Genomic DNA, 27395 nt, shown 5'->3' with positions numbered 1-27395 from the left:
TGTAACAGAAACAAGTGGTATTTAATCCTTTCAAAATGGTCTGACAGGATTGGAAGGCAGAAGGTTTCCTTCCCTCTGCCCTAAGCTAACATTCACCCCGAAGGCTACCGGAGGCAAATTACAAGTTTCCTTTAAAATACCTGTTGTTCCTGCAGAGCTCATGTTGCTCAGAGGGATTTACAAGGCTTTAGCTTTGCATTCGAGCTTTTGTGTTGATAAGGAATTTTTCAATGGGAAAAGTACCCCATGCCACCTTCAGAAGTCACCACAAATATTTCTCAGCAGAGTTATTTCTGCTAATGCAGTAAAATAAAACAGCAATACCATGCAAGAATGTGGAACCAAAGGCTGAAGTGAAGTAGGTAGGACAGAAGTAAATTACTAGTATTTACTGTCACAGTAAGAAACTTAGTCAAAAAACTGATGTTTCCCTACACACTAATCACCACTGTTTAGTGAAACTCACCAGAGTTAAATTGTCTCTCCCAACCATTTTCAATCACTAATGACATTTCAGAAGCAAACTTCTTTGAACACAATATTACTTTTCAGAGCTTAAATGTTCCTTTGGTATAAATTCCATGTTATTTTGGGAGAAAATATAAGAATTACATAATTTGTTCAATTTGATTAAAAACCCAAACAAACAGAGCAACAGATTAATGTCAAAGCAAAACAGCAGTGGTGGTCCTTATTTTAGTTTATGAACCACCACATTAAATCATCACTAAAGTTCATGTTGAAGGAATTAGGTCTTAAGAGAAAGTTCTTTTAAATCCAAAGGAAATACCCTTTGTAGTACATGTAAGAACATTAAGTTTATCATGGCAAGAAGCCCTGCTGAAAGCTTACAGGAAAATATTTCTGTGCTACCAGACAACCACAAGAGACAATTTTTAAGTTGCAAGAATAGGATGTTTCCCATAGCTTTGTGCAGTTATTAGAATTTCCATCCTAATATTTTGGAGGCTTTATAAAGTATTCAAGTTTTGTGCTTTACTAAATTAAACAATTAGGCAGACAGAATAATAAATTTTTGTCTGGTCACAAGAGCTTTATTATCTATGTTATCATGATTAATTCCAGTTTACTACTTTCTCTTAGATGGATGCTACAGGGATGCAAGTTGCTGTTATGCTAGAATAATTTTATTAGGAGACCCTGGCTACTTGTCTGTGTACATGGCTGAGATGCTTTCCAGCCCTTCCCTCTTCCCTTCAGCAGTTGCAATCCTCAAGGAGAAAACAGGCACAACCTTCATAGAGAGAGGGAAATGTGTAAGCCCAAATGAAGCCTTTACAATAGTGTCATTAGTGGGCTCAGCCTCAAAGGCATTCAAAACAATAATTTCTCTTTTCCATCATCTAACTAACACTAATACTCCATAATATATGTCTTCTATAAAAAATCCTTCCCACAGTTCTGGAGCAGGGCCAAGTGGCATCAGGCATGGGGTACCCCTGCTAGCTCATGACAGCAAGCATCCTCCTGTCCCAGCTCTCCCCCTATGGCAAAACCTAACCAGTAATGACTGCTGTGGGTGTCTGTTTTTTGGTCTCATTGCTGAGTATCAAGGCAGGGCACCTGGGCCCCTGGCAGTCCTCTTACCAGCAAACCTAAGCTCTTGAGAAGGGCTCTACCCAGTAAGAGATCTGTCAGCACTCAGCTGCCCACAAGCCCCTCTGAACATCCCTGTGAAAGGAAATCAAAACACATTAAAAAAACTGAATGTGTGGTTTATTATATTTAAGATGCTATTTGTCTATAGTGTTTAAATATCTCTGTCACACAGTTATCAGTAAATGAGTGTAATTTTACATGTTCAGTATTTTGATACACAGTACAGGACTACAAGTGTGGTAAAGGAACATGAGAAATTAATATTTCCTGGATGCACGCATCAAACCTTGCAGCACCACTTAAAAGCTCAGAGTAAGGACCCAAAATGCAGTATTACAAGCACCACTAAATCAACCAAGAGACATACCTATATTAAACATTAGAGAAACAAAACAAATGACACAAAGGTTTAATGTTTAAGATTTGATACAGGATTAAAATACTAATATTTTTAATGTCCTGGCTTCAAATTAATAAATATAAAAACAATATAAAAATATACACCAGTTGATAAAAGGATGCACTGAGTAAGGTTAGAAAGCTAAATTTCACTTTCAAACGTATGCAGGTATGTCTTTAGGGAGAGGATTTCTGTGTAGCTGCGACTGGTCTTTCGGAAGAAGTCCAAGCTAGTGAGCTGCTCGATGTCACGGACACGCGCAGTGTGCATCTTAAGGAGATCTTCAACCCACTTTGATTCATCCTCTGAGCTCTGGGGGAAGAAAAAAATTATTATCACAAGTCTTGTCAAAAATCATCTCCAAAAGCAAATGGAACTTGTCTACACTCTTGTTCCAGATTTGAAGAAGCTCTGTGCCTTATTCAAGAATAAATAAGGTAAATGAATTCCAAGAAAATAAATTTGACATTTAACATGTAAGATGACTCCTGCAGTTTTATTTCAGTACCCATCTTATGATGGGGTTGAGACAAAGATCACATTCATCCAAAAAAAAGCTGGCCTCAAGTTGCAGGTGTTTCAGAAGAACAGTTATAGGTTTTAGAAATCCACTGGTCACTCCATGCTTTTCTGTCTCACAGAAAGAACTCCACATTAATCACTTTTGATTTACCAAAGGCCAAACTCTAGGTTGTTTGGCTTTGAATTCTATGCCTACACATTATTCTCAATTGACCATCACATCATCTAACACAGTAATATTTTAATATTTCCATTTTACTTTTAGGAGACCTTTACAATTCATTACACAGTTGGGACAATGGTTTATGTAGGTACCTAAAAACTCTTGTGATTGGAACATACATATTATTTGCTGATAGAAAAAAGAATTTCACCGAGCATTTCCTGATACAAAGAAAAAAAATAATCAGGAAGGTTATGCTGCCAGAATGTTTGGGGTCAGGTTGTGTTCTCTTAGGGGATAGCTGCTGCCTTGTGCCAGCACCAACACATGCTGGAGTCATCCACAAACTAAGGTAACTCACAAACACATCAGAAAATCAGCCCTGCAAAACACTGCAGGGACTGGCTGTTTGTGTGCCTTAACCAGCCCAGCAACATGTGCCACGAGCATTGCACCCAGGCCTGGGGACAGCACAGCGGGGCCCAGACATGGGAAAAGGACAAAGCAAACAGGACTTTTCCCCCTTCGGCCCCTCTGGCTGGTGCCTGTACACCACTGCTAGGGAAGAAAGGAATGGAGGGTTATATCTCGGGTACTCAGACTTCATGTGTGTGACTATTCCTGGAAATGTACCCTTTCCTGACTGTCTCAGCAATGTCCTCCTACCAAATGATCCTCTCATGGATCAAGACTAAACTGCAGCAATGCCAGAACCTATCCAGTGCAGTAGTTGAGCCACAGACCAGGAAGTGGGTCACCCGACAAGAGGCAGGAGGGTGAGGTGATCGTTTGCAGCGAGAGGACACAAAGTCCCAGACAGATCACAGCTGGCTGCTCCAAAGCAAACGTCCATGACCCAGTCAGCACCTGCTTGGTTCAAAGCTCTCAGCCCCAAACCAGCTTTCCTGTCCATATCACTGACAACCTGAGGACCAAAAGCAGGCCTGGAATAAGAAAAGAAAGATGCAAATTAAGAGGAAAGAGGAGGGAGTGTGTCCTGCTCACTGCCCTTTGCCTGCAGTGCCGTGCTCCAGGGATGCTCCTGGCAGCTCGTGGCCACAGGGAGCCCCTGCTCAGCCTTCAGCCTGGCAACGAGGGGTCTGCAAACAGGCCTCAGCAGGGCTGCCAGTGCAAATGCAGCCACTGTGACATTTTTGCTTTCTTCAAGCCTTTTTTCTGAGCAGGAAATCCGCAGAGCTCAAAAGGAAGTTATGAGCGAGCTACAAAGATCACTTTTCTTGAATACAAGCTGTTTGCAAAAGATCTGCAACATGAATAAATCACAGGATGGAGAGGCTCATTTAACCTAGCCCAGCAAGACAGCATTTGCATGACTCCAGAAAATCAATCAACTGATCCATGTTTTATTCTTTCCAGTCCACAACTGGCCCATGAAGCCTCAGGTCCAGCAGCAAGGATTTTAAAGAGTGATCAACAAATACAGTATTACCACATAACAATGACTGAAGTGTATACATTGAAAATGACAGTTTTCTCCAGCTTTAGTGCTTGATCTCACCTCAAAAATAAGGAGACTTTTAGAAGGAAAAAGTAACAATTGAAAATATGGAGATAAATAGGAAGAGGTGATCAATTAGGAGGCTAGCACAAAATCCAGTGGAAAAAATACCAGATATTCTGCAAAAAAATCTCTCTGAATATCAACTGGAAAGCTGAACATGATGCATGTAGACAGGTGGGTGTAGAACTGACTTAAGAAATTTAAATGTTTTGCTGAAAGAGAAAACAGTGGCCTGAAGGAACTTTCTAGTAGTTTCTAGGGTTCCTTCAACTTTGGTCTTAGAAATTATTTTTTTGTAATGTTTTCACACTCGCTTCTTGTTCCAAGGTCATTAGTTGCTAGCAAAACGCCCAGCAGTTGGGGACTCCTGTCAATGCAGAGGAAGATGGAATAACACAGTGGAGGATGCAGATGCAGGAGCTCCCAGGATAGAATGAAATTGGGTTATCCAAATTGACAGGAAGAAGGGAAGGACCTGAGTTGTGCATGAATGTGAACCACCATTATAACACAGCTATGGAAAAAGCAAATTATAGGTAGTATCAGAGGAGTTGTGTCCAGTGGAAAGAAAATGATTTTAATTTTGAGATCTAAGCTGCAGTACTTAATCTCATTCATGATCCAGGTAAAAAAAAGATTGGACTAAATGAGGTGCATAGGAAGTCTATTCTACCAACAGTCTCATCCTCTCTTACAAGAGCAAAAAAGATCCTGGGTCTTCCATGAATAGAGAGAAGTTATTTGCCTTTGAGAACCATCATAAATCATCTCTTGGGTAAATCCCAGAGAAGGACTATTTAAGATGTAGAAAAATGTTGACACAAGAATAAATGAGCATAATCTCAGCAATAAACACAGTTTAGAAAAGGAACAAATTCAGATGAGAAGAGTAGTGGTGTTCTTCAACAGCTGTGTGAAGAGAATCTGTGTACAGCTAGAGCAGAGGGAAAACTAGTATTTCTTCAAATCTTAAAAGAAATGGTGGAGACGTTAAGGTAAAATTCCTATATTATCCCATGCATTTCATCCATGAACTATGATGAGGTTTTATGAAATCACTTCTTTGAACAAATAAGAAGGAACATCGTGTGCAAAAGTAAGTCTGGATTTCAATTATGGATTTCAATGGCAAAAATTTGCCTAACTATATTTTCATTCAAGAGCAACATTTAAATATTTTGGAGTGGTTCTTTGCTATATAAAGGGCATGGACCAATATCTGCTAATGACCTTGCAGAAGCATGGAAGATTCTGTCAAGCTGTAAATACATACACCATATGTATTTACAAATAGCATGACCTACAGAGAAAAGAAGCCTGGTTTGAAATGTAAGAAATCAAGGACTAAAAGAGACCCTTATTGTAAAGAGCTCATAAAAAAGATTTCAGCACTTTAAGAGGGCTATGACACATAATATAAGGAGGAAAAAATAAGTTACTTTGTCATAAAATTACATATTGGCAGAGTTACAGGGCAGAGACACTAATAACTACCAAAATAGTAATTTCCAGATCACTAACTGGATCTTGATTCAGAGAAAAGCAGTCCAGGGAAAAGCCACAATGCAATATATGTAGGACTTCCAGAGATTTCTGGTGAAAGACGTCTCTGCCCATAACAGCTGAGATCCAAACAAGGCCAGACCTGCTCCAGAGAGAGGGATACTGCTCCAAAAGCATGGGCCCTGAAAGCAAGCAATGTTTGTTGAATGAAAAAGAGACAGTGTTCAAGGTCAATTGTGCTCAGAGTTGGAATGACTATTTCTGCTCGTAGCTGGAATAGGAGTCTTAGCTCTTTTTGCCAATACAAAATTTATAACATTAATGCATTCATTCAGGAAACGGTTGTTTGATGAGTGAGAAAGAAACAGTGTTCCAGGTGAATTGTGTACAGAGCTGAAATAACTATTTCTGCCTGTAGCTGGAACAGGAGTCTTCACTTTTTTGCCAATACAAAATTCATAACATTAATGCGTTCATTCAGGAAACAGTCTCCTGGCAGCCCATAGTGAAGTGTCTGTGTGCAGGAATCCACCCAGCTGCGTAATGGGAGAACAAGTTCAGGCGGAAGGACAAGTCTAAATACAGCTGCCTGGGAGCTGTGCTGTCCTCACGGAGTGCCAGAGCCCACGGGGGACCCAACACCCTCCTGCCACACAATCAGCTGCCAAGTGTGCACTTTCTGCAGTGCTGGCCAGACCAAAGCCTTCATCAAGATTCTTACAGTAGAGGATCTTGCATCCTAATGGAAGATAGAAGAGAAACCAGGAGGGTATTTGGCCATCTCTGTAATAAGAAGCCAAACTTTTCCCTTGAATCAAGGTGTTCTGGAAGCAGCAAGAATAGGCACTCTACCCTTGGCAGGTTACAGCATATACTTTTAATACTGTGTGGGTTGGATGTAATCATGCTGACTGATGCACCCAGACTGCTATAGCAGACAGATTGCATTGTATCTGCAAATGGAAACTGACCTCCATAAAAACATCAGGCTTGTGCCAGCACAATATGTTTATGCATACAGCCTCTCTGCAGTGTGCTCTGAAGTTAAAGTGACAAAATGTAGAATCCTACAGGCAAAAAACAATACTGCCAACCTACTGTATGTCACTTCTTCCAGACAATTTTAGCACAGTAATAGTTCCATACTTTTGCTGCTGTCATGGAGGAATGCTTTTATCTAATGAGCTAATGACACTTCAACAGAGGCACAGCTCTGTGCTTCCCATGCAAGACATTAGTGAACACTTGTTTCTAATAGTAATAGGCTTTCACATGTCTCAGAGGCATGTTTACCACAGGGCTGCAGCAGTGCAACTGAACTTACATTGCAGCTCTCATCGTTGTCAGGCCGGTGGGGAAGGATGTATGAGAGGACAGACAGTGGTCCATCACACTTGTCAGCAGGCTGAGTGAAATCTAAGCAGCTGGTTATGATGGCATAGTAATGCGTTGGAACAGGGATTGCACTGCCTTCCACAAACCTGGGGGAATAAAGCAAATATTTATCCACAAAGGATGAACTTGTTTGGAAGAAGGTTACACAAACAACATGGTCTTTCCTCTCCTACGTGTGAGGACACACATACATAGTTGAAATGTGTTTGATTCCTGAACACTATTGAAAGTGAGCATCCAATTAGCTCACACTGTGCTACTGAAATACCTCATGCAGTGCTGAAAGTCTTCTTCAGTTCAGAGACACAGAGAGAATGCACTGCTGAATTAACAGACTTGAGCGTGTAACTCAGTAGCAGTAGTTCCTCCTCAGTCTTAAATTCTCCTTAAGTAAGGAGAATTTTAGAGACAACAGACTATGTGGAACCAAATTGAACTTTGTCTGGAAAATGAAAACAATTTCAAAGTCAAGGTGAATAGTTAAGTGCTGAATTGTCATTTCCTTATTTTAACCACTGTCCTACCTACGTGGGCATTCAGTCCCAATAACTTTAGAAAGAGCTAGAAAATTATGTCTCCTCCCAAAAAATTAAATAATGTGCAGTTAATTATTTTTTAAAGATAAAGTCATCATTAAGAGAAGCAACAGCAAAGCAATTTAAAGACAAACACTTACTGTTTTATTTTGTCAGGTGTGTCATGTAAACCATCATAGTCATAGTCAAAGATTGGTCCACTTATAACATTGACTCCATTTCGTTCAGTGGCATATCTCTTCACCAAAACCCTTTGGAAATAGTTCCATACCTCTGTGGGGGAAAAAAAACCAACCCAAACCAACCAATCAACCAAAATGTATTAAAAAAAACCCAAAACAAACTGAAAAAACCCAACCAAACAAAAACCCCATAGCACACCAACATTTGGATAAGCCAAAATATGCCAAGATTATAAAGTTTTTTCTTCCTCAAGATAAAAATCTAGAGGATATTATTCATATGACAGTAGGGGAAATGAAAGACTAAGCATTGCAGAGTTACTGCAGCTTCATTCAGTTTTGTCAATAAAGCCTATTCAGACTTTGTTCTCTGTGGATTTTTTCCTCCCAAACAGTGATAAAGGAAATACATGCTACCACTCCCAGGACAGCATTGCCATAGGCCTTGCACCAAGATTCTGCTGTTCCTTCACCAAGCTGCAGACACAGCTATTCACAGGTTTTTGATATCTCTTTAAACACTGCCTTTGTTGTCTGCTTACAGGGAACTCTGCTGGGATGGTGTGTTAGGGGGTTTTTATTAATCTTAAAAAGGATACAGTACCATAATTAAAAGCTAAAACCAAACATTTCAAAAGAAAGAGAAATGCGATTTCATTTAGTTAAATTCTTCTTCGATACAAAATGTTTAACTTTTAAACTAGGTGCCATCAAGGATAACCAAAGTCATGTCATTTCAGCAACCTTTGGGAAGAGCACAATACACTTTCTCCCACCATGTCCTCCTCTCAAAGTTAAGATTCTCGCAGAGATGGGAACCACACTGGAACCTCCAGTGATATAATTCTTTTCTTCTTTTCCTTTTTATTTTAACTAACAGAAGTGTGGGTAGACAAAACTTCTCAGACTTGTAAGAGTTTAACTCTTCTCTTGCCAGCTCAGACCATTAAGTCCATGGTTCCCTGGAGCTGGTGCCAACGACAGCCTTAGAAAGCCCCCTTGAACACCTTGTTCTAACACTGCTCAGTGCCACATGCAGTCCCAGCTGGGGCTGATGCCCAGGCCCCACCTGCAGTGGTCTAACAAGAACATCAACCTGATCACTTGGTAATACCACTCCTGCAGCTGTTCACTCCTCCTTTGTATCTGCTTTATCAATAAAAACACTCCAAAAAAGAAAGACTCTCTTTGTCCCACTGCCTCGAGTTTTGTATCCAAATCAGATTGCAGCTCTACTTCCCGCTGCAACCACATACAGAGCAATGCCAGGGCCATGAGGGGCCAGCCCAGGGGTATCATGCTTGGAGCTCCAGCAAAGCAGGACCTGCTTAAGCCAGGCTCATTACAGAAAAAGTGGACACAGAATTAGTGCCAGTGGGGATGGCATGGGACAGTGAACTATAAACACAAAGCAGAGGAGGGGGCCTCTGCAGCCAGCACTACCACCATAGCCAGCACAGCATAGCACTGCCACCTCCTATTTAACCTGTCATGGAAAAAGATCCATGTAATGAGCTTATACTTGGCTCTCAGCACTGCAACCTGTACACATGGAGTGGTTTGTATTTCCCCAGGAATGACGTTAGTACCAGATTTTTTTTGTAAGGAATCTGTCACCCACATGTGATGAAGGCCACTAGACAAAATGGGCAGCTAGAGGTGGGTTGTTCTCCTGTGATTAGCATTTCAGTCAAATATTTATATTATAATAACATTAGCATTAAAAGCATTTTTATGAAGTGATTCAGGAGTGGGAAATCCCCAATAATTTTTCACTCTTTAATCAGTCAAGTGCTTTTGCTCAAATTTCCAGCAAATATCACTTGGTCCTACACAGAGGTTTTTCAGTTAAAAACACTCTTTTCTGGTTAAAAAGGAATAGGCTCCCATAGGCTTTGATGTTTATCCAAACTTCTCTGGCCTAAAATCTGAATTGGAAATCTCACAACAGGCTCTTGAGATTCTTCCAAGTCTTGTCAATTCCCGCCAAGCCAAGAATGCCACCAGAATAGCCTGATGGTTTTCCTACCTCTTGGCAAGACTAGAGAGAAAAGGGATGTGCAGACAAAAGAAATGTTAGTAATATAACCCTGCAGCACTGAAAGTTTCAGACAGGTTTAAATCATCCCTCATTTTCCATAAATTCGTTTTCTCTTCTTTTTTTATTTTTATAGGTAATAAATATGTTCAGTCTCCCTCTAAGGGCTTGGATAGACAAATAAAATGTAATCACTTGTCCCTGAACTACAAAATACCAAGGGCACACTCCCAGGCTTGTGCACACTCTCAGGCTCCAGTTGTTGCCTAAGTATGTTCTGCACTAGGTTGGACTACAGACAAGAAAATCTGAATGGTCTTACAGAAAGTGAATTACTGTGGCACAAAGCACAGCTGTGGACCTACAGCACGACTGTGCCCTTACATTAACCCAGCACCAAGGAAAAGAAACCTTTCTTTAAACTTAAGCATTTCTTGTGGTATTTTGCCTGCCCATACCAAGCACTATGCAGGTATCCACAGGTACTAGCTGCTGGCTACAGGTAACTGAATTTAATGTTCTAAACTTCTCTAATTCATGCCATAATTCAATACAAAGTAAAAAAAAAAAAAAAAGCTTGCTGGTAAAGAGAAGTATAGTCATGGAAAGAGCACTTACTTTTGAAGGCAGGATACATTGGAATGATATTTGTTATTAGAAAAGCATCGTATTTTGCTTCTGCAGAGGAACTTAATTCTGAAAACAGGGAAACAAAAAAATATTAATAAGATGAAAGAAAAGAATTTCAGAGAATATGTTTTGAAAATGGCTTCAGAGATTAACCAAAGGGAATACCATAATCTAAACAGCAATCTGAATGTTATATTCAGAAGTGCACACTACATACACAGAATTTGTCTTTAATGAGACAGCTAAACATGGAAAGGAAGAATATTATCTTTGCTTCAACTGTCAATCAGCTCAAAATATTTTCATATAGCTTATCTCTTTTTGCTGTCTTAAAAGGCAGAGAGTTCTGCAGGTTTTTATAAAAGATGCCAACAATTTCTTGGGAGAGGAGTGTGGGAATATCTTCTAGTTCTGAGTGAGCCTCTGTAATTCCATTTCAGAAATTCACCATAAAATATTTCAGTCACTGAGTGAGGAAGACAGAGCAATGAGGTTCAAAACTGTGAGACAGTTGTGCCCCTTCAACATTTACTAATCCCAGAAGATCATGGATCCAATATTGGAGAAAAGCAAGTGCATCAAGAGAATTGAGGATGCTTGTTTTACACAGGCTTTCTACTACCACTATTTCTATAGGATGGTAGAAACTTTTACAGAATGCAAGAGTCTAATTCTTATTTATAAATCAAAAATATGTTTATCTTACTGATGGGGTTTGCCTGAAGTATGTTTACACCACAGGTTTTCCCGACAAAACAAGAAAACTACAAAATCCCTCGGTACAAAAAGCTGTGTAAACTTACGAGGAGGAAAAAGGAATCCGTAGGAGAGCTGTTTGTCGCCTCTGTAGGCGGCACAGCTCTGGCTGTTTCCCGGAGAAATGCGGAGGTCAGGCCTCACACAGCTGGCCAGATGCTCCGGGACCCCCGATACCTCCGCCTGCATTGAGGAACATGGAGACAACAAAAAATGGACTTTCAGCTTTTACAAATAAAAGGAAACTAGGTCATACTGTTGACAGACTACACAGAAGGCCTTGCATGCAGTAAAATAAACCACTTGGCTGTACCACCAAATCCTGCTCCTGCATTGCTGCACAGCCCCTTCTTCAGGGAGCAGAAATCTCCACGGGAGAAAATTCAAATGAAATGGCTCATAATAAAACAAAACCCCATTGAAGAAAACTTAAAAATAAAACAGGAGAAGAAATACACAGCCCTTCCCATTAAAACTGTTCTCTCATTAAGGAAATAAAAGAATTTGGGCATGGTTTACAATGGCACTTTGACATAATTTTTGGTGGGAAAATTTCCCTGGGGAAGGGAAATTTTAGGACTTGAAGAACACAGATAGAAAAGAAATTTTCCCAAGATTTTTAAAGCACATTTCAAGAGTAGAGAGAGCACTAACCTGTTTGGAAATAGTGTAGGATGTCCACAGAGGCATCAGGAATGTTTCACTGTAGCCACTTTCAAAGTCGTGGTGATGCAAGATATTGTATTTTGTGCGGTACAGTACAGCAGGGCGTCCATACAAAAGATGCTTCTCTAAAAATCAAAAGAAATTACATTTACATTTATTACTGAAAATCTTAAGGATGAAAAAAGGAAAGGGGGGTTGTCTTTCCATCAGATGTTGATTTTTTTCAGTGATCATTAATGGGATACTGACCCCAAGTAGCTACTAAGGAAATCTTTTGACACAGAGAGAACAAGAAGTCTTCAACTGTTCTGGCTGCCATCCCCACTCCAGGTTCACAAACACCCTTAGGGATTAAAAGTCCCTTCTCCACTTGAAAGCTTGTTGTGTCACAGGGTGGAGAGAGGATGTTTTTTCCAGAAACTGGAGACTCTGTAACAATCTTTGTGCCCACGTGTCAGTCACACATGAGGTGATAAGGAATTTCTTTCCACAGCTTTAAATCAGTCCCTAGCCTATCAGTCCTGCCACTCTTCAGTGGACTTTCTCTCCTTCTTATGTTTGTGTTTGTTTTTGTTGTTGTTTTGTTTTTTTTTTTTATCTCAAAGGGGGGCAAAAGCGGTCACTCATTCAAAGAGTAGTTTTTTCCCACTTGGGTGAAACAGATTTGTTCTGAAGACTGATGTGCTCTTTTTTGTCCATAATATCAAAGAAACAAACTAAAAAAACCACCTTTTCCTAACTTTGGCTACAAAAAGACACATCCAGCTCTGTAAAAACAGCCCCTCTTTCAATATGTTATGGTTAAATGTCCTTAGATAACTCTGACAAGCTTGCTTACAAAAAGAAAAAAAAAATTGAAAGGGATAGAAGAAAAATAAATTTCCTGGATAATCTTGCATTGTCCTGTACAGTCCATTGAATTTGATAACCTTTTGGCAAACACACTTGGCTTGCTTTTGGAAATTAAAACACAGAAACAAGGAAAGTGGCCTAACACAGTTCCCAGATAGGCATTTAAACTGAAAGAAAGGGCATATTTTATTAGTGCTTGAGTACAAACAGAGGATGTTTTTATAGGGCACAAGGAAAAAAGTAGGAAATGCCTCCTCTAAGGACAAAGATTATAAACTTGCTTTATTCAAGAGAAGCTGAAGTCATCTTTTTCTTCTGCCTGGGAATACAACGTGGTGCACCATGTTGTAAAGTGCACCACGAAGGAACATAAAACTTGCATGAAGTAGAACTGCTTGTTTAAATAAGGACACATCATGCCATTTAATAGAGAATTGACAAATGAGCAAATGCAACTGGTTTAAATACTTACATCTTAAAATACAACAAAAATACTATTTTTATATTACTGCAGTGGAGAAGAATGAAAACCAGAAACCAAAATAAAGATGTTGATATTTGAAATACAACAGTGAGGATGTTTTTTCCTGATGCCATAAATTGCCACAGTGAGGAGTAGCTCTTCTTTAATTGAGAAAATCAGTACAACAAGATGAAAGCTGCAGAAAGGCAATTTAACTCACAAAGAAGAGGACTACAGTCACCTTTTGAAACTAAAGGATAGCTGCATTGCCCTTTCACAACAGAGAAACTGAAAATACCTTCATAAAGGAATTAAAACAAATCTCCTTAATCATCTAAACAATGCAATTTGAGTGACCTCAAAAAATCTATGCCTAAAATGAAAGCTACAGAATTTGCTAATTTGGACAATTGTTATGGTAAGGGAAGTGCTGTGAATTGTTATGCTGAACTCGATCACCACTATGAGAAGGAAAACTCTGCTTTGGTGAGCCTTTCAGTCAGTAATGTTGCTCAGAAAAGCAGCTCCCATCCCCTCTCATCTCCTCCTATTGCCCCACTTAAACCTGGACCACAGCCCTGATGCAGCTGAGAGTGCAGCCACACAGAAGTCAGTGCTGGCACACAGCAGGAACTAGTGGCCAGGAGAGCTGGGAATGCTTTCTCCTGGGAGTAACATTGACTTGAACACTGAAGAGGAGCAGAATTGCACTGGGCAGCCTGAGCATGCAGAGCACTTGTTTCACTGTGTAACCTGGACCCTAAGAGTCAAGCACTGACTCGCTCAGGGACTGTCAAAGCAGCTGTAGCATCCTTTCTAGGTGAAACCTAAGCCTGGGTAACTATGGTAAAACCCAGCCTGCAAACAGAGTCTGGTTTCTTCCCCATTTACAGCCTGTAGCTGAACAGAGTACTGCCTCATGCACCCTCTTCTTTTCTCTTGTCTCTGCCTTCACATCTGGGCTTAAAACTTCTAGAGGTGATGGAATGGAAACTCGCACTGCTTTGAACAATACTTTAGTCCTGCTTCAGCAAAAGGTACTGTGTACTTTCTCACCTTGCCCACGAATCTCATGTGTGTCTGTGCCTACCTTGGCAGGTACTTGAAAAGACAGTTCACTACACATTAACTAAACCACACCAGGAGTTGCTCTGGTATTAATGATGCAAAGTAATTTACAAAAGAAAATTAAATCAGCTTTCATTAACTGAGGCACCAGGCTCTTACCTTCAGTTCCCTTGACATGAAAGCGCTTGTTGAGTTCATCCAGCTTGTTCTTCTCAAGAACAGAAAAAAAAGGAATGAGATTAGGATCCCTGGAGCACTTCAACATCCTGTTTCACTAGCATCTAACAAAACAAAACTAGTGCTATAAGACAGTGAGGATTTTCCTGTCTCCTCTTTTACAAAAACCAGTAATTTTTCCAAGGGGGCACAAAGACTTCACAGGAGAGACCTGGGGAATTCTTACAGATCAAACCCTCTCAAAACAAATAAAAAGGCTACAGCTTTACCAAAACTACCACTAATAGTGGAGGCTTCCACAGATCCTACACACCTACCTTATCATCACATGTACATCCTATATCGAAATCTGATGCAGAAGGTAGAGCCACAGGATACAGCGGTTTAGCAACTTCATCTGGCACAGTTGGTTTATAAACACTGACTCTCAGCAGGTGATTTAAACTTCCATGGGTGCCATTATTGGGAGCAGGCTTTAATCCAAGCAGATCTATGAAAACACCAAGGAAAAATGAATGGTGGTTACACTGTAAACATATATTCAAGCAGCAAGTCTATCTAGCCAGCACGTTTCTTAGTAATACTGTTTACACCCACAGCATGTTAGTGAAAGCTTTTAATGTAATAAAAACACTGATTTTTTTTGTCCAAATAAAATTGTAAATGTCACATGAATAGTATCTTTGGCTTTATGATAAAATGTTAATTTGCATCAAGATGCTGGAAAAGTCTAAAACTGGACAAAGTTTTATTATAACTATTCCTTCAGCTTCCAGTGCAAACCTGCGGTCCATGTGCTGACCTCACTCCAAACATCTGCAACACAGTGATTTCTAAATAAGGGCTAACTACCACTGAGGTAGTTAAACATTTCATGTTTGGGGCAAAAAGGGGAGTTACATCTTTGAAACACCTGGGAGTTTCATTAAAGTTTCATTGTGAATTACACCTTGAAAGTTTCATTGTTCTAGAAAATCAATACTCAAGAAAAGACCCTAATGAACATCTGTATGCATCATCAGATTCTTCTTCACAGCTTCAGTACAAATTCAGGAAACGTAGTTTTCTATGGCATTTCCTTGTATGATTAAGTGATCAACCTGAACTGCTGCATGAGACCTGCAGATGCAGAAGCAGTCTCTGAATAGAAATCTCCTTCCTACACAGCTGGGATGTGGACATCACACATTGTAGAGGTGTCCATTTGATTTCTGTCAAGCTGCAAACATCAGAACTGTAGTTACCCCCTTTACTGACCAGCTGAACTGAGACCCCTGAGAAGGGCCTTCAGCCCTCCTGGCAGGTGCTTGGGAAAGGGGGACTAGGGAAAAAAAAACCACTGAAAGGAAGTCAGGGCATGTGCTTATGGGTGCCTAAATAAAGCCCTATTAAAATAAGTTGCTGCTTTTGCAATTTCTCAAGCAGGCATCTTACCACACATGACGTTGTAAAGTTCAATGTTTTCAAAAGGAGGCACTTTGGTCTTGTACTTGAAGGTAGGGCCATAACCTATAAAGACAGTCTTAAAAAAAAAAAAAAAAAGAAAATAAGAATATGAAAGAAGAGCATTAAAATCTAGGGGATTTTCACTGAATATTTACATTTATGAGACCTTCAATGACCCGCTCAGACATTGCTCATACCTGCATGCTGTTAATCTTGTTGTCATAGCCATGGTCTCCATGAAAGAAACATTTTCCTGTTGGTTTCTTGTAAACATCCATGGCTTTCCTAAATTGAAAGAATATAAGAAATTTTCCTCAAAGGTGGCTGACAATATCCTTCTGGGCAGGAAGGATAAGGTTTCAGGGCAATGCATGGTAATAATTTATCTTTCATGAGTAGCAGTAATAGGGACTTGCAGGTTTATACAGCATCCCCAGGGTTTCTCCTTCTACTCCCACTCTAAGAAACAACTCCTATTATTGATAAAAATAAGAGGTTTTTTTCAGTATCTATTATTTTCTCAGAGTTTCTCATATCACAATCTCCTGCAGACTGGACGTGTTGGACCTCCAGTCCAACAGAAGCTGCTCAGAAAGGACTTTTGTGATGTTACAATACTGCAATTGTCATACAATGATATAAAGTGCTTTCACCTGTTTGCCTTCAGCCCAATAAACAAAAATGGGTAGCAGAAAAAAAGCTGAAAAAAGAAGGATCTTCACAAAGACAAATAGCTGGGAAAATAAGTACCATAGGAATGCTAATCAGCTTGTCATTGAGATGGGTTTTTTTACAAAATATGTGGAAAAATAAGTATTGTGTCATAGGAATTATAATCACCAGCTTATTTCAGAGTACTTTTATACAGTTTTATAGGGCCACGTGCAGGGAATACATGCAGAGGACCCACATTTTCCTACAAATTAATTTCTTCATCTGCAATAAGATTATGCTCAAAGTTTGATTGTGGCCTTATAAATTACTAGAGTTACAGCAATTAGGGCTGCAACTACCATTTTCCTGTAACTACAAATTTACACTAATGAATGAATTACTGGTGAATAAGATCTCTGAAAAGTAATAAATAAGCTGAAGAAAGACTGATGTAATTAATAAGAAATTACTAAATGTAAATCAACCTGGGCAATCCGATCCATTTCAGTACAATTCTTAACACTAAATCTTTTATAGACCTAAACTTCAGAGTGTGATTCTTTGAAATATACATAACCCCAACCACGGGGCAGCCTGCCAGCAGCCAGTGGAGTTATGCAAGAAAGCAAATGGGGTTTCTCATTCACTGCTTCGGCAGAGTGATCCTTGCATAATTCATGGAAAGATAAGAACAGATGTCAAAAGGCACTTACAACACACTGTGTGTTTGCCTGACAGCTATATGGGCAAAAAATCCTATCATAATGTAAAGCTCATAACAGTCTACCATGAGCCAAAAGCTGTGTCATCTTCCAAGAAGCACTGAGTCAGATTCATACAAAAAAGGCCCCACCATTCTCATACTGCAACACACAACCCGTGTCAAAGTATATTCAAATAGAAAGCCCCATCCATAAACAAAGGCTACTCCTCTCCTGTTCACTCTCTACATGGATGTGCCAACTGTTTTTTCCTCATTCAATTTTTAGCTAACTAATAAATACTGCCCAGTAACCAAAAATTCAGAGTCATATGGCTAAGAGCAACCCAAACCAGAGTTTTTTCCAGAGCTAAAGCATCCTGGCTTTCTGTGCATTTGTTCTGAAATGCAATACACTGCCAGCACAGCACTTTGACAGCCACCCTGTGACATCCTTCCACATGTTCTCAGACATTCACCCACTCTGCCAATATCTCTGTTTCCTTTCCATTCACCTACTGCATCCACTCAAACTCCTGTTCCCTAACATCACCTCACCACATAAGCCTTCCTCCCTTCCTCCCATATTCCCTGCTCCCCTGTTGGACTAAGCTTGCACCTCATTAGAAAAATTTATCAGCTTCTACATTTGAGCTAATCAGTCAAAGCCACCAAGCTGCTTGAGCAAATCAGTCTGGGTTTCTACTTTTTATCTATCAACTGCTTTTCCCACACTTAAAAATATTTTGTGTTCTCACAACTCCTCTTTCTCACAGGGTAGGGGAGGAGGATGTTATCAGACAGGGCAATCCTAAGCGTCCCATTTCCTCAGAAGAAAGGACTGGAACTCAGGATGGAAGCAAACACAAGGGTTTACCTTGCCACGTGCCATTTGCGATCCACCAATAAATGGACATCCTCAATTCTTCGGTTGTTAGCATAGTGCAGGCGTTTAGGCAGGTGCTGCTTCAGGTAAGGCTTGAAGTGCTGGTCAGGCTTTCTACACTGAAAAAGAAATGGTTACAAATAGCACACTGTCAGTTAGCTTAAGATGCACAGACTACAGAAATCAAGCTGTTAAGGTCATCACTGATGGTGTCTGGAAAACAAAGTGTACACCTAGAATATTTAGTCCAGTATTTACATGCAGCCAAGGCCCAGGGTGCCATTCAAATATATATTTGGAAAGTTTCATTCTCGTGACAGTCTTTATGAAACTATCAAACAAAATATTACACGTACTTAATTCACAGATGAATAATTTTATTAGGACTGGACCAAAGTTTAAGTTCCAGCGGAAACCTGAATGCTCAAAAATACACCTCATCTGCAGATATATTTAAAGCCATCTGGTTACAAAACTTGTGGGGATTTTTTTTTGCTTTTGTTTTTTTAGTTTTAATTTTAAACATTTTTCTTCCATTAATGGCAAGGTTAGAGTTGAAGGCTATCAAAAGCACTTTTTCAGCGTCTTCAAAGTGCTAGTAAAATATTTACCCTAAAAGATTACTTTCCAATTCTGAAGCAATGAATAAATAGACTCAATTCAGGCAGTAAAGACAGTCGGGGAGATTCTGTCTCTGTACTGGCCAAAAAGGTTATAAAAGCTACTAGAGCAGCAAACAGTGGAAAACATGACTAACATTAATCTGTGCTCATGAAGGGCAGCATTTAACATTCTTTATTTTTAATAATGGTTGGTTGATTTTTCTGTCAAAGAGTGAGAAAAGAAAACTGAATAATACTACAAATCAAGAAGTGAACAGTGAAGTATAGACAGAGACCTCCCAGTCCTAAATACTTACTGTAAGGTTGGCAACAATCATTTTAGGATCATCTGTAAACAAAGGTAAAAAAAATAGAAAATATCAAAAATTTCCAAAAGAAAACACAAGGTTTACATAAGCATACTTCCCTGACCTTTACTAAAAGCGCTTTGTATTTATCATAGGATCACAGAATCATTTGGGTTGGAAAAGATGTTTAAGATCAAGTCCAACCCTTAATCCGTCACTGCCAAGTCTATCACTAAACCACGTACACAAGTGCCCCGTCTTTTAAACATCTCCAGGGATGGTGACTCCACCACTTTCCTGAGTGGCCTATTCCAGTGCTTGACCACCTTTTTCATAAAGGAATTTTTCATAATATCCAATCTGAACCTCCCCTCCCTCGCGCAACTTGAGGACTTTTCCTCTTGTCCTGTCTTTTGTTACCTGGGGGAAGAGACCGACCCCCACCTGGCTACAGTCTCCTTTCAGGGAGCTGTAGAGTGACAAGGTCTCCCCAGAGCCTCCTTTTCTTGAGGAGACAAACACCCCCAGCTCCCTCAGCTGTCAGACTTGTGCTCCAGACCCTTCCCCAGCTCCGTTGCCCTTCTCTGGACAAACCCCTCCCCTTCAATGTCCTTTTTTGAGTGAGGGGCCCAAATATGAACCCAAGATTTGAGGTGTGGCCTCACCAGTGCCAAATACAGACCATTACAGGACCAGAACAATCCCTGTCCTGGTCCTGCTGGCCACACTGTTTCTATCCAGGCCAGGATGCCATTGACCCTCTTGGCCATGGGCACACCCTGGCTCATGTTCAGTCACTGTTGACCAGCACCCCCAGGTCCTTTCCCAAGGGCAGCTTTCCAGCCACTCTTCCCCAGCCTGTGGGACTGCAGGGGGTTGTTGTGACCCAAGTGCAGGACCCAGCCCTTGGCCTTGTTGAACCTCACACCACTGGCCTTGGGCCACTGATCCAGCCTGTCCAGATTCCTCTGCAGAGCTCCCCCACCCTCCAGCAGATCAACACTCATGCCCAGCTTGGTGTTGTCTGCAAACTGATTCAGGGTGTCCTTGATCCTCTCATTCAGATCATCAATAAAGATATTAAACACAACTGGCCCTGATACTGAGCCCTGGGGAACACTGGGCCCAGCCATGCAGAGAGTTTTTTACCCACTGCAGGGTGCACCTGTCCATGCCACAGTTTCTCCAAGAGAATGATGTAGGAGACAATATCAAAGACTCTACAAAAGTCCAGGTGAACATTATCCACAGAAGCAGGTCACCTTGCCACAGGAGACCATGTTGGCCAAGCAGGACCTGACTTCCCTAAACCCATGCTGGGTGGGCCTGATCCCCTGGCAGTCCTGCACATGCTGTGTGATGGCCTGCTGACATGTAGTTGCTTCAGTAGCGTTCTCACTGTTTTATAATCTGGGCCTTAGATAATACCTATTTTGTTTTCTGCAAACACATACTTTCAAAACTTTTGTCTGTTTTAATTTACTTTAAAAAAAAAATTATCCCCAAACACAATGACTTTCCTTCAAAAAATTTTGAAAGCATACTTGAATGCAACAATGCACTCTGTCAGAAGGAGTAAGATAAATATGTAGCATTTTTTGGTCACTTTTAACATTTGACCAGTATCACAGGCTACTGCTGAGTAAGTGAAAAGCAACAGTAAAATATTCTGGATTTGTTTTTGAGCTATTAAAGGGACATGCAAGATGTAGAAAGCCCAAACCCAGTAACAGTCCATACTAACTGTGCTCTTCTGGGGGGGTGGGGGAAACATTTTTTAGTGACGAGAGGAAAAATAGGCTAAAAGAACATCTTGGGAAGTGAAAATCTCTTGTTCAAATACAATTGTTTCAGTTACTTAAGGCATGACCTTGCTGAGCTTGAAATGGGCTCTATTGCATCTCAAAATACAAGCTGCAGGCTTTTGCATTGCAAATGTGTGTTTGCAGTATTGAGACAGTACTATGGAACAATAAAGAATAAAGAATTTGATAATTTGCCATTAAGGAGGTAAACCCCAGTTCTAAAGGTAAGAAACATGCTTATTTGTTCTACATTCAAACTGCTGATTTATAAGCAATTGCAAATATTCAAACTAGGAAGCTGCACACAGAGGCCAAAAGAGGAAAACATTATTGTGGGAAAACCAGTGGTATGACTCAGAGGTCACACAGACAAGCTGATCTTTTTGAAACATATTACCATTCATTCTCTAAGGAAAACTTATTTTTCTCAGCAATTTGGAAAGACAAGGATTGAAAGATCTTTAAAAAAAAAAAAAAAAGACTTCTCAGAACTGAAATTTGTTCTCAGTAGACTGTGTAGTGTAGGAATTCAGTCTCATGCTAGTCTACAAAATTTGAATAACGTGCACAATCTTCTACAAATATTTACACATTCATCATATATTCCCTGAGCATAAATACCCAAATACTGATTTATGTATGCATTTATTTTGCTATAAACATTTTTTACCAGGCAAAAAAAATTTATAGTAAGAAAAATGCATACACAAATCAGTACTACGGATGTTCTACCACATTCTTAAAATTTTTGCTATTATTCTGGAAGTATTTAACCCTCAAAGACAGCTCTTTCTAGGAAATTTGTCCTCACCCAGAGCATATTTGAAGTATTGTGAGGGAACACTTGGCTATCCCAGATGTCAGATTTCCCCTTTATCAAAAGTTGTCCCTCTTGGAAACATATGGCGCAAAAACCACAGGTACTTATGGGTTATTTATAAGTTACATAGTTTGCATGGTAGCTTAAACTGCTGGCAAAGCCAGGTTTGCCCTTGTATGCTGAACCAGAGCAGTCAGGGTGCTGGCACAAAGCCCTGTCCTGGTACTGCTGCCCTGGAGGCAAAAGGAGGGCAGCTGGTCTGAAATGCTTGAAATTACAGAGTTGGTTTCACCAGAGGACTCTTGCCTGAGCTCTGAGACCTATTGTCAAAGATCAGTTAATCTCAAACACTAAGTCAAGGTAAACTTCTAAAAGCATGGTTCAAAATAACAAGAAGCTTTACTTACAACATTAGCCCTGGATGCATGCACTAACCTTCCTTATATCCTTCAACATCTCCAGTCTGTTGCTGTTTAGAAACCCACATGACTTCTCATCTATGCCAGAAGTATGATAAAACTACTGAATTCAAAATTAACAGGCCACTTGTTTCCTATTAGCTCATAAAATGTACCAGATGCTTTTTTTTTTTTTTTTTACATCCAAGCTGTGCAGTGCTGAGATCGCCCAAACACAGTTTTAGTTGACAGAGGAGAGAAGTGCATGAATAAACTCACAGTGACATGTAAACTGGCATGTGAAACTGGCTTGGAGCTCCCATTCCTCCATGATACAGAAGAGTGGTGTTTAACCCAGAACTTTTAAGCACTCCCCTGAACAGTTCTACCACTCTGGGGTTTGTGAAGTACAAACTGGAAAGGGAGCAAGCAGCTGTCTTCAGTGGGATTCCCTCTGAAATTCCTGCCAACACCCTGCAAATTTATACTCTGTGGAGAGCATCATTTCAAGGAAGGAATAGAGTATAGTTTTCAGGATACAAAAGGTACAATTAAATTAACTTACACTTTAGGTTATTGCTAGACCTAGGGCGAATTCGCCCTAAAGATCCAGGCAGCAAAATTATATCATCCACATTAGTCAGATAGTTGCTTAAAAATTCAGTTCTTTCACAAGTTGTGTCTTCCATCCCTGCAGAAAGGAAATGTAAAATTAATTCACCCTGAAAATAAACACATCTTCCAGAACAGCAAAAAAAGGAGACCTCAAACACCCTATGTATTATTTCCTTTTGGATGACTAAACTTGTTCTTTACAGCCATCTAATTCCAACATAATACACTGGTGGGACTCAAACTAGGAGTGCCTATGCAAGAGAAATACCAGTCTAGGCATTGCAGGAACAGTCACCACATACAACATGTGTGCACTGACTCAACTCCAAATTAAACTCATGGAAAAATCAAAGTCTGTTTCTAGTTTAATGTACTTCTTTGGGGATTATTTCTTTTTAAACAAATGATTTTAAGAGGAATAGCACACAAAAGGTATTGTCTGTTGGTGGTCTGTTCTAAGGCAGCCGCAGATAAACAATTTTCTCTTGCAGATATTTGTGGTGGGGAGGAATGTACTGCCAGCCACAGGAGGTTCTCAGCACAGAACTGCCACCCCAGGAAATCCTTCCTGACCCTTACCCTCCTCTACCCACATCCAGAAACAAGGCATATGCCATTTTATTGTTGATGTAGCAGTTCATGTCAGACTGTCAGGAATAAAGACCTAAAAAGAAGAGGACCTTTGGTGGCATTGCTAAAAAAGTTATGCAAGCCCAGGTTTTCCTTTAATAAAACTTTCATTTTATCTTTGCTAATATTTACTATTTCACATATTGCAAAGTTATTCTAATGTTTGAAGGAACAAGACCTACCAAATAGTATCTGCGCTTTTAGGTGATGACATCTGACCATGAAATATCTTTTTACCTACTTCCTCCATTATTTTGATTACTTTTCCATCTAAGTGAGGCACAGTCTTGTATTCCAGAGACATAAGAAAGATATTCCAGTCTTTATTCTAATAGGATAATTTACCTGCTAATTGCATGGAAATGCCTAAAGTCCTATTCCTCTCATGTACAGGAGAACAAGGCTATTAAATTTTTCATTCCATAAAAACTGACAAGAAGATTACTCTAGGCAAATTATAGCCCTCCAATACATGCATGAAGAGCCACACTTAGATGTGATATCAGAAACATCAAGATTTGAAAAGCTCTGAGTAAAGAAGTAAATACCCAAATCACTGTTATGAAAAAAAAGTGTCCCTTGATGACAATTAACAGGTGAGCCAAGTGGCCAGCCAGTCCACACCAACTTTTTTGGGGAGAGTTAAACTACCAGAAAAAAATATCAGCATGAAAATATCTTAAATGGAACTTTGATTTAGGTTATCTATTATATTTACAGCTACGTTGCTTAAGCATTTATCTCCTCATAAATATTATGGTTTAAAATTTACCATGATCACCAACAAATATAACATTGACACATCGATGTAGTTTCAATTGTTTCAGTCCATCCATTAGTTGTCCTACTGTCTTATCAATCTCTCTCAGGGGATTCACCATCATCTGTATAAATATTCAGAAGGAAAAAAAAAGTTAATTCTGTCATTGCAATGTTTCTACTTCTACAAATGTGGGTCCTTTGGCAAAACTCTGATGGGGAAATCATCCAGGTCAAGAGGCAAAGCCTTGGCTGAGCTGTTACTCCTACAATTACTGCACCATTTCCTTTTGTATATCCACACCATGATTTCATTGTAAGAAAGCCTTGCTGAGATGCTGACAAGACAGCAAAAGGTCTTTATGGCTGATCCTAGGCCTTCCATGAACATGTGGATAGTTGGTAAAACAATGTGTAGATAGTAGAAAGACACATGTGACTTTGGGGTTCAGTTCGTTTCTTATAGATAGAAAGCAGCAGAGAAAGAAAACAGCACTTCATGTGAATGTTTTAGTCAAAAAATGAGTGTCAAATGAAGCTTTAGACTTGGGATTCACATGTCAAGGCACTTAATGAAGTTCACTTCAAAGGACATCTGACACCAGGATGACAAGATGCATGTCACTTGAGTAGCACATGGGGCTCAGAGTGAGTGTTCTTCAGCTTCAAAGACAAGAGTTTCCAACAGCTCAAATGACATTCTGGCAAAATTGTCAGCAGGCCCCAGAAGACACAGATACTGTACTGTGATTTCTTCATTAAGGTTTCTTTTTTATTAAAAACAAAACAAAACAAAAAATGAAACAAAACAAACAAACAAACAAACAAAAATCCCAAAACCCCCCAAAAAACTGAAAAAAGCAAGACACAGGACTAAGTTTTCAGCCTTAAGAAAATGAAACATTTTTTACCAGATGGCACAAAGAGGGGAAAAGTAAGATTTTAGGCAGAAGACTCATTTTGTTTTGATTTTGAGAAGAAAGCATTTATTGTCACTATATGGCAACTTCTTCCTCACTTGTCTGATTTGGCTGGTTCAGGTAGCCACAATAAAAAAAATCCTTCCAATGACAAAGAGAATGATAAATTCTGGATGAGAAAAAAACAGATTTCAGCAGAATTTTCTAAAATAAACACCATGTTAGTGTGACCCAGAAAGAGATGGTTCAGAAATTCTCCCTCTGCCTGAGTCATTAAGGGAGAGATGTTAAATGAGTCTGCTAGGTTACGAGACAGGAAATGTCAACTCCCATGTGGCTCTATAAATACAGAAAAGGGACTTACAGGAGAAGGAATCACAGTGGGGAACAGGAGGAACAATTTCTACAACATATGGAAATGGTTCAGACAAAGAGTGAAATTTTAAAATATTTTAATTCAGAAAAGCCTAAGTAGTCATTTAAGTTAAAACTTTCAAACCTTCAAGTTCAGAAAAAAAGAAAATTCTCTGTTTCAGCATTCTTTCACTCTCCAGTATAAGGAGTTTCTTCTACAAATGGAAATTCCATTTTTAGGAAAGTCTATTATTTATATTGTGTCAATCATATAAGGAAATACAATTTTACTCAGAATCCAAAATGTATTCAAGGAAGCTGGAAATCCAGACAGATTTCCTAGTAAGATTTTCTTTTGTCAGCAAGCTTGAGTCTTCTTTTAAAAAATAATAATGATGATAAACAGCAACAATAATTCAAGGATTTCAAGTCATAGTTCTGTTTAGCTACCCTTTTCAGCAATCTGACCTCCTCTTACAGCTCCTCCCAGATGTAACTTTCAAAAATTTACTGGCAAACAAATAAAGCTGTTGCATAAACCCTTCTTCACCTATTATCAAGACTTTGGAAGACTGTACAGAACCATTTTATCTTTCAAAATACATGGATTTCTAGGATGGTGCTACAATAAAGAGTTTTGCAGCATTGTCAAAGTGCTGGGTGGGGTACCTGAAACACAAAAAAACCCAGCTGGATTCTCTCACAAGTTTTCCCATAGAGGAAGTCATGAAAGAAGTCAGGGAGGGAAGGAAAGGAAGGAAAGGAAGGAAAGGAAGGAAAGGAAGGATCTTAATTTTTTTTAATAGTTGGTAAGATCCATCCTGTACAGCATTTCATTGCTGTCAAGCAACATCAAAAGATTAACTTGCAGATATGATGGCAACTACTATCTAATAGTAGGGAGTTTTTTTCTGAAATAACGGTGTCAAATTTTCACAGCTGACTTATAAGAAAAAGTTCCTTAGGGGTAAGTTTGGATGACCTTTTCATTCAAAGAAATAAAGGCAAAAAAAGAGCAACATATGTTCACATTACTAGGAATATTATTTCTACTCTATTTCATGTTGGAAGGGTATCACTGGGAATGGCAAATTAGTGAGTAATAGCAATATCATCCATAGCAGTTATTAGTTCTCATCTCCAATAAATCTAAAAATGTTAAAAGTTCTCTAGAAAATTCCTGGGGTTCTATATGTGATTTTTTTTTTTGCATGCCCCTGCCTGCCATGTTTTTATACTTAAATAATGTGTCTCAAAATAAGTCTTTAAAGTTGAATTGTGCAACAAGCCAAAAAAATCCCACAAAAAATTCCTACAAAAAATCTTTTGAGAAGGATGTTTATAGCCTCTTGTAGGATACTGTGGAGTGTAAAGGCTTTTGTTTCTAGCTTAAAGGAGAAATATGTAGATTGTTAGTGCCAGGTGGATAAAGACAGTACACTAAGGAATACTCTTTCCATCCACTTGCACTTTTTTCCTAATAAAGCAATTTCTATTTGATGTTTTCCTTGTGAAAACAGATTTACACACCACCTCTTGCAAATACACCATTCAGAAATCCTGCAAGAAAAATTCCTTACCCTCCAAGGTCACAAAATGAGTTGAAAATGTGTATTTTTAAAACAAATGTTCTTTTCCTTTTAGATTTTATTAGTCACATTTCAGGATATTTCCACAACCGTGATGTTGTGGAAACATGACTAGACACAAAACCTCAAATAATCACCATGCTCCCATGAGATGGGAGTTATGGAGGCTACAACATATTGCAGAACTTGTAATGGTTCAGAAGGTTTAGCAGCAGTGGTAGTGTCTTCCCAGATTTTTCTGACATTGCCTCCAGCTGATGGCTGGGTTTTAAAAAATAAAGAGATGATAAAGATAACTTTCCCTAATGCAAACAGTCTGAAACAAGAAAAACACAGCTCCCAGAAGGCTTGGTCTGGTTTGGCTGCTCTCCTTTGGGTCCTTTACTAAATTTATAAAAGTTTTGGCTGCAAAATCC

The 27395-nt window shown here is 39.4% G+C and overlaps 1 protein-coding gene across 1 annotated transcript in view; it reads right to left on the bottom strand.

Annotated features, from left to right (window-relative positions):
* Positions 1-1867: 1867 nt before the first annotated feature.
* Positions 1868-27395, bottom strand: part of ENPP2 (ectonucleotide pyrophosphatase/phosphodiesterase 2) — a gene marked incomplete at its 5' end in the record, with an annotated part of 56364 nt that continues 30836 nt past the window's right edge. Inside the window, 14 exons of the mRNA XM_084213102.1 lie at positions 1868-2332; positions 7055-7211; positions 7802-7934; positions 10500-10577; positions 11315-11450; positions 11922-12058; positions 14476-14524; positions 14811-14983; positions 15928-16015; positions 16137-16224; positions 18171-18298; positions 19099-19130; positions 22678-22803; positions 24130-24241. Of these exons, the coding sequence (XP_084069228.1) occupies positions 2162-2332; positions 7055-7211; positions 7802-7934; positions 10500-10577; positions 11315-11450; positions 11922-12058; positions 14476-14524; positions 14811-14983; positions 15928-16015; positions 16137-16224; positions 18171-18298; positions 19099-19130; positions 22678-22803; positions 24130-24241 (1608 nt within the window). The 3' untranslated portion in view covers positions 1868-2161. The remainder of the gene's footprint in view (positions 2333-7054; positions 7212-7801; positions 7935-10499; positions 10578-11314; positions 11451-11921; positions 12059-14475; positions 14525-14810; positions 14984-15927; positions 16016-16136; positions 16225-18170; positions 18299-19098; positions 19131-22677; positions 22804-24129; positions 24242-27395) is intronic.

Source organism: Fringilla coelebs (genome assembly GCF_963513975.1).
Source record: "Fringilla coelebs genome assembly, chromosome: 1".
NCBI lineage: Eukaryota > Metazoa > Chordata > Aves > Passeriformes > Fringillidae > Fringilla > Fringilla coelebs.
Note: the sequence above shows the minus strand (reverse complement) of the source record. Positions and strands in the feature narration are given on the sequence as shown.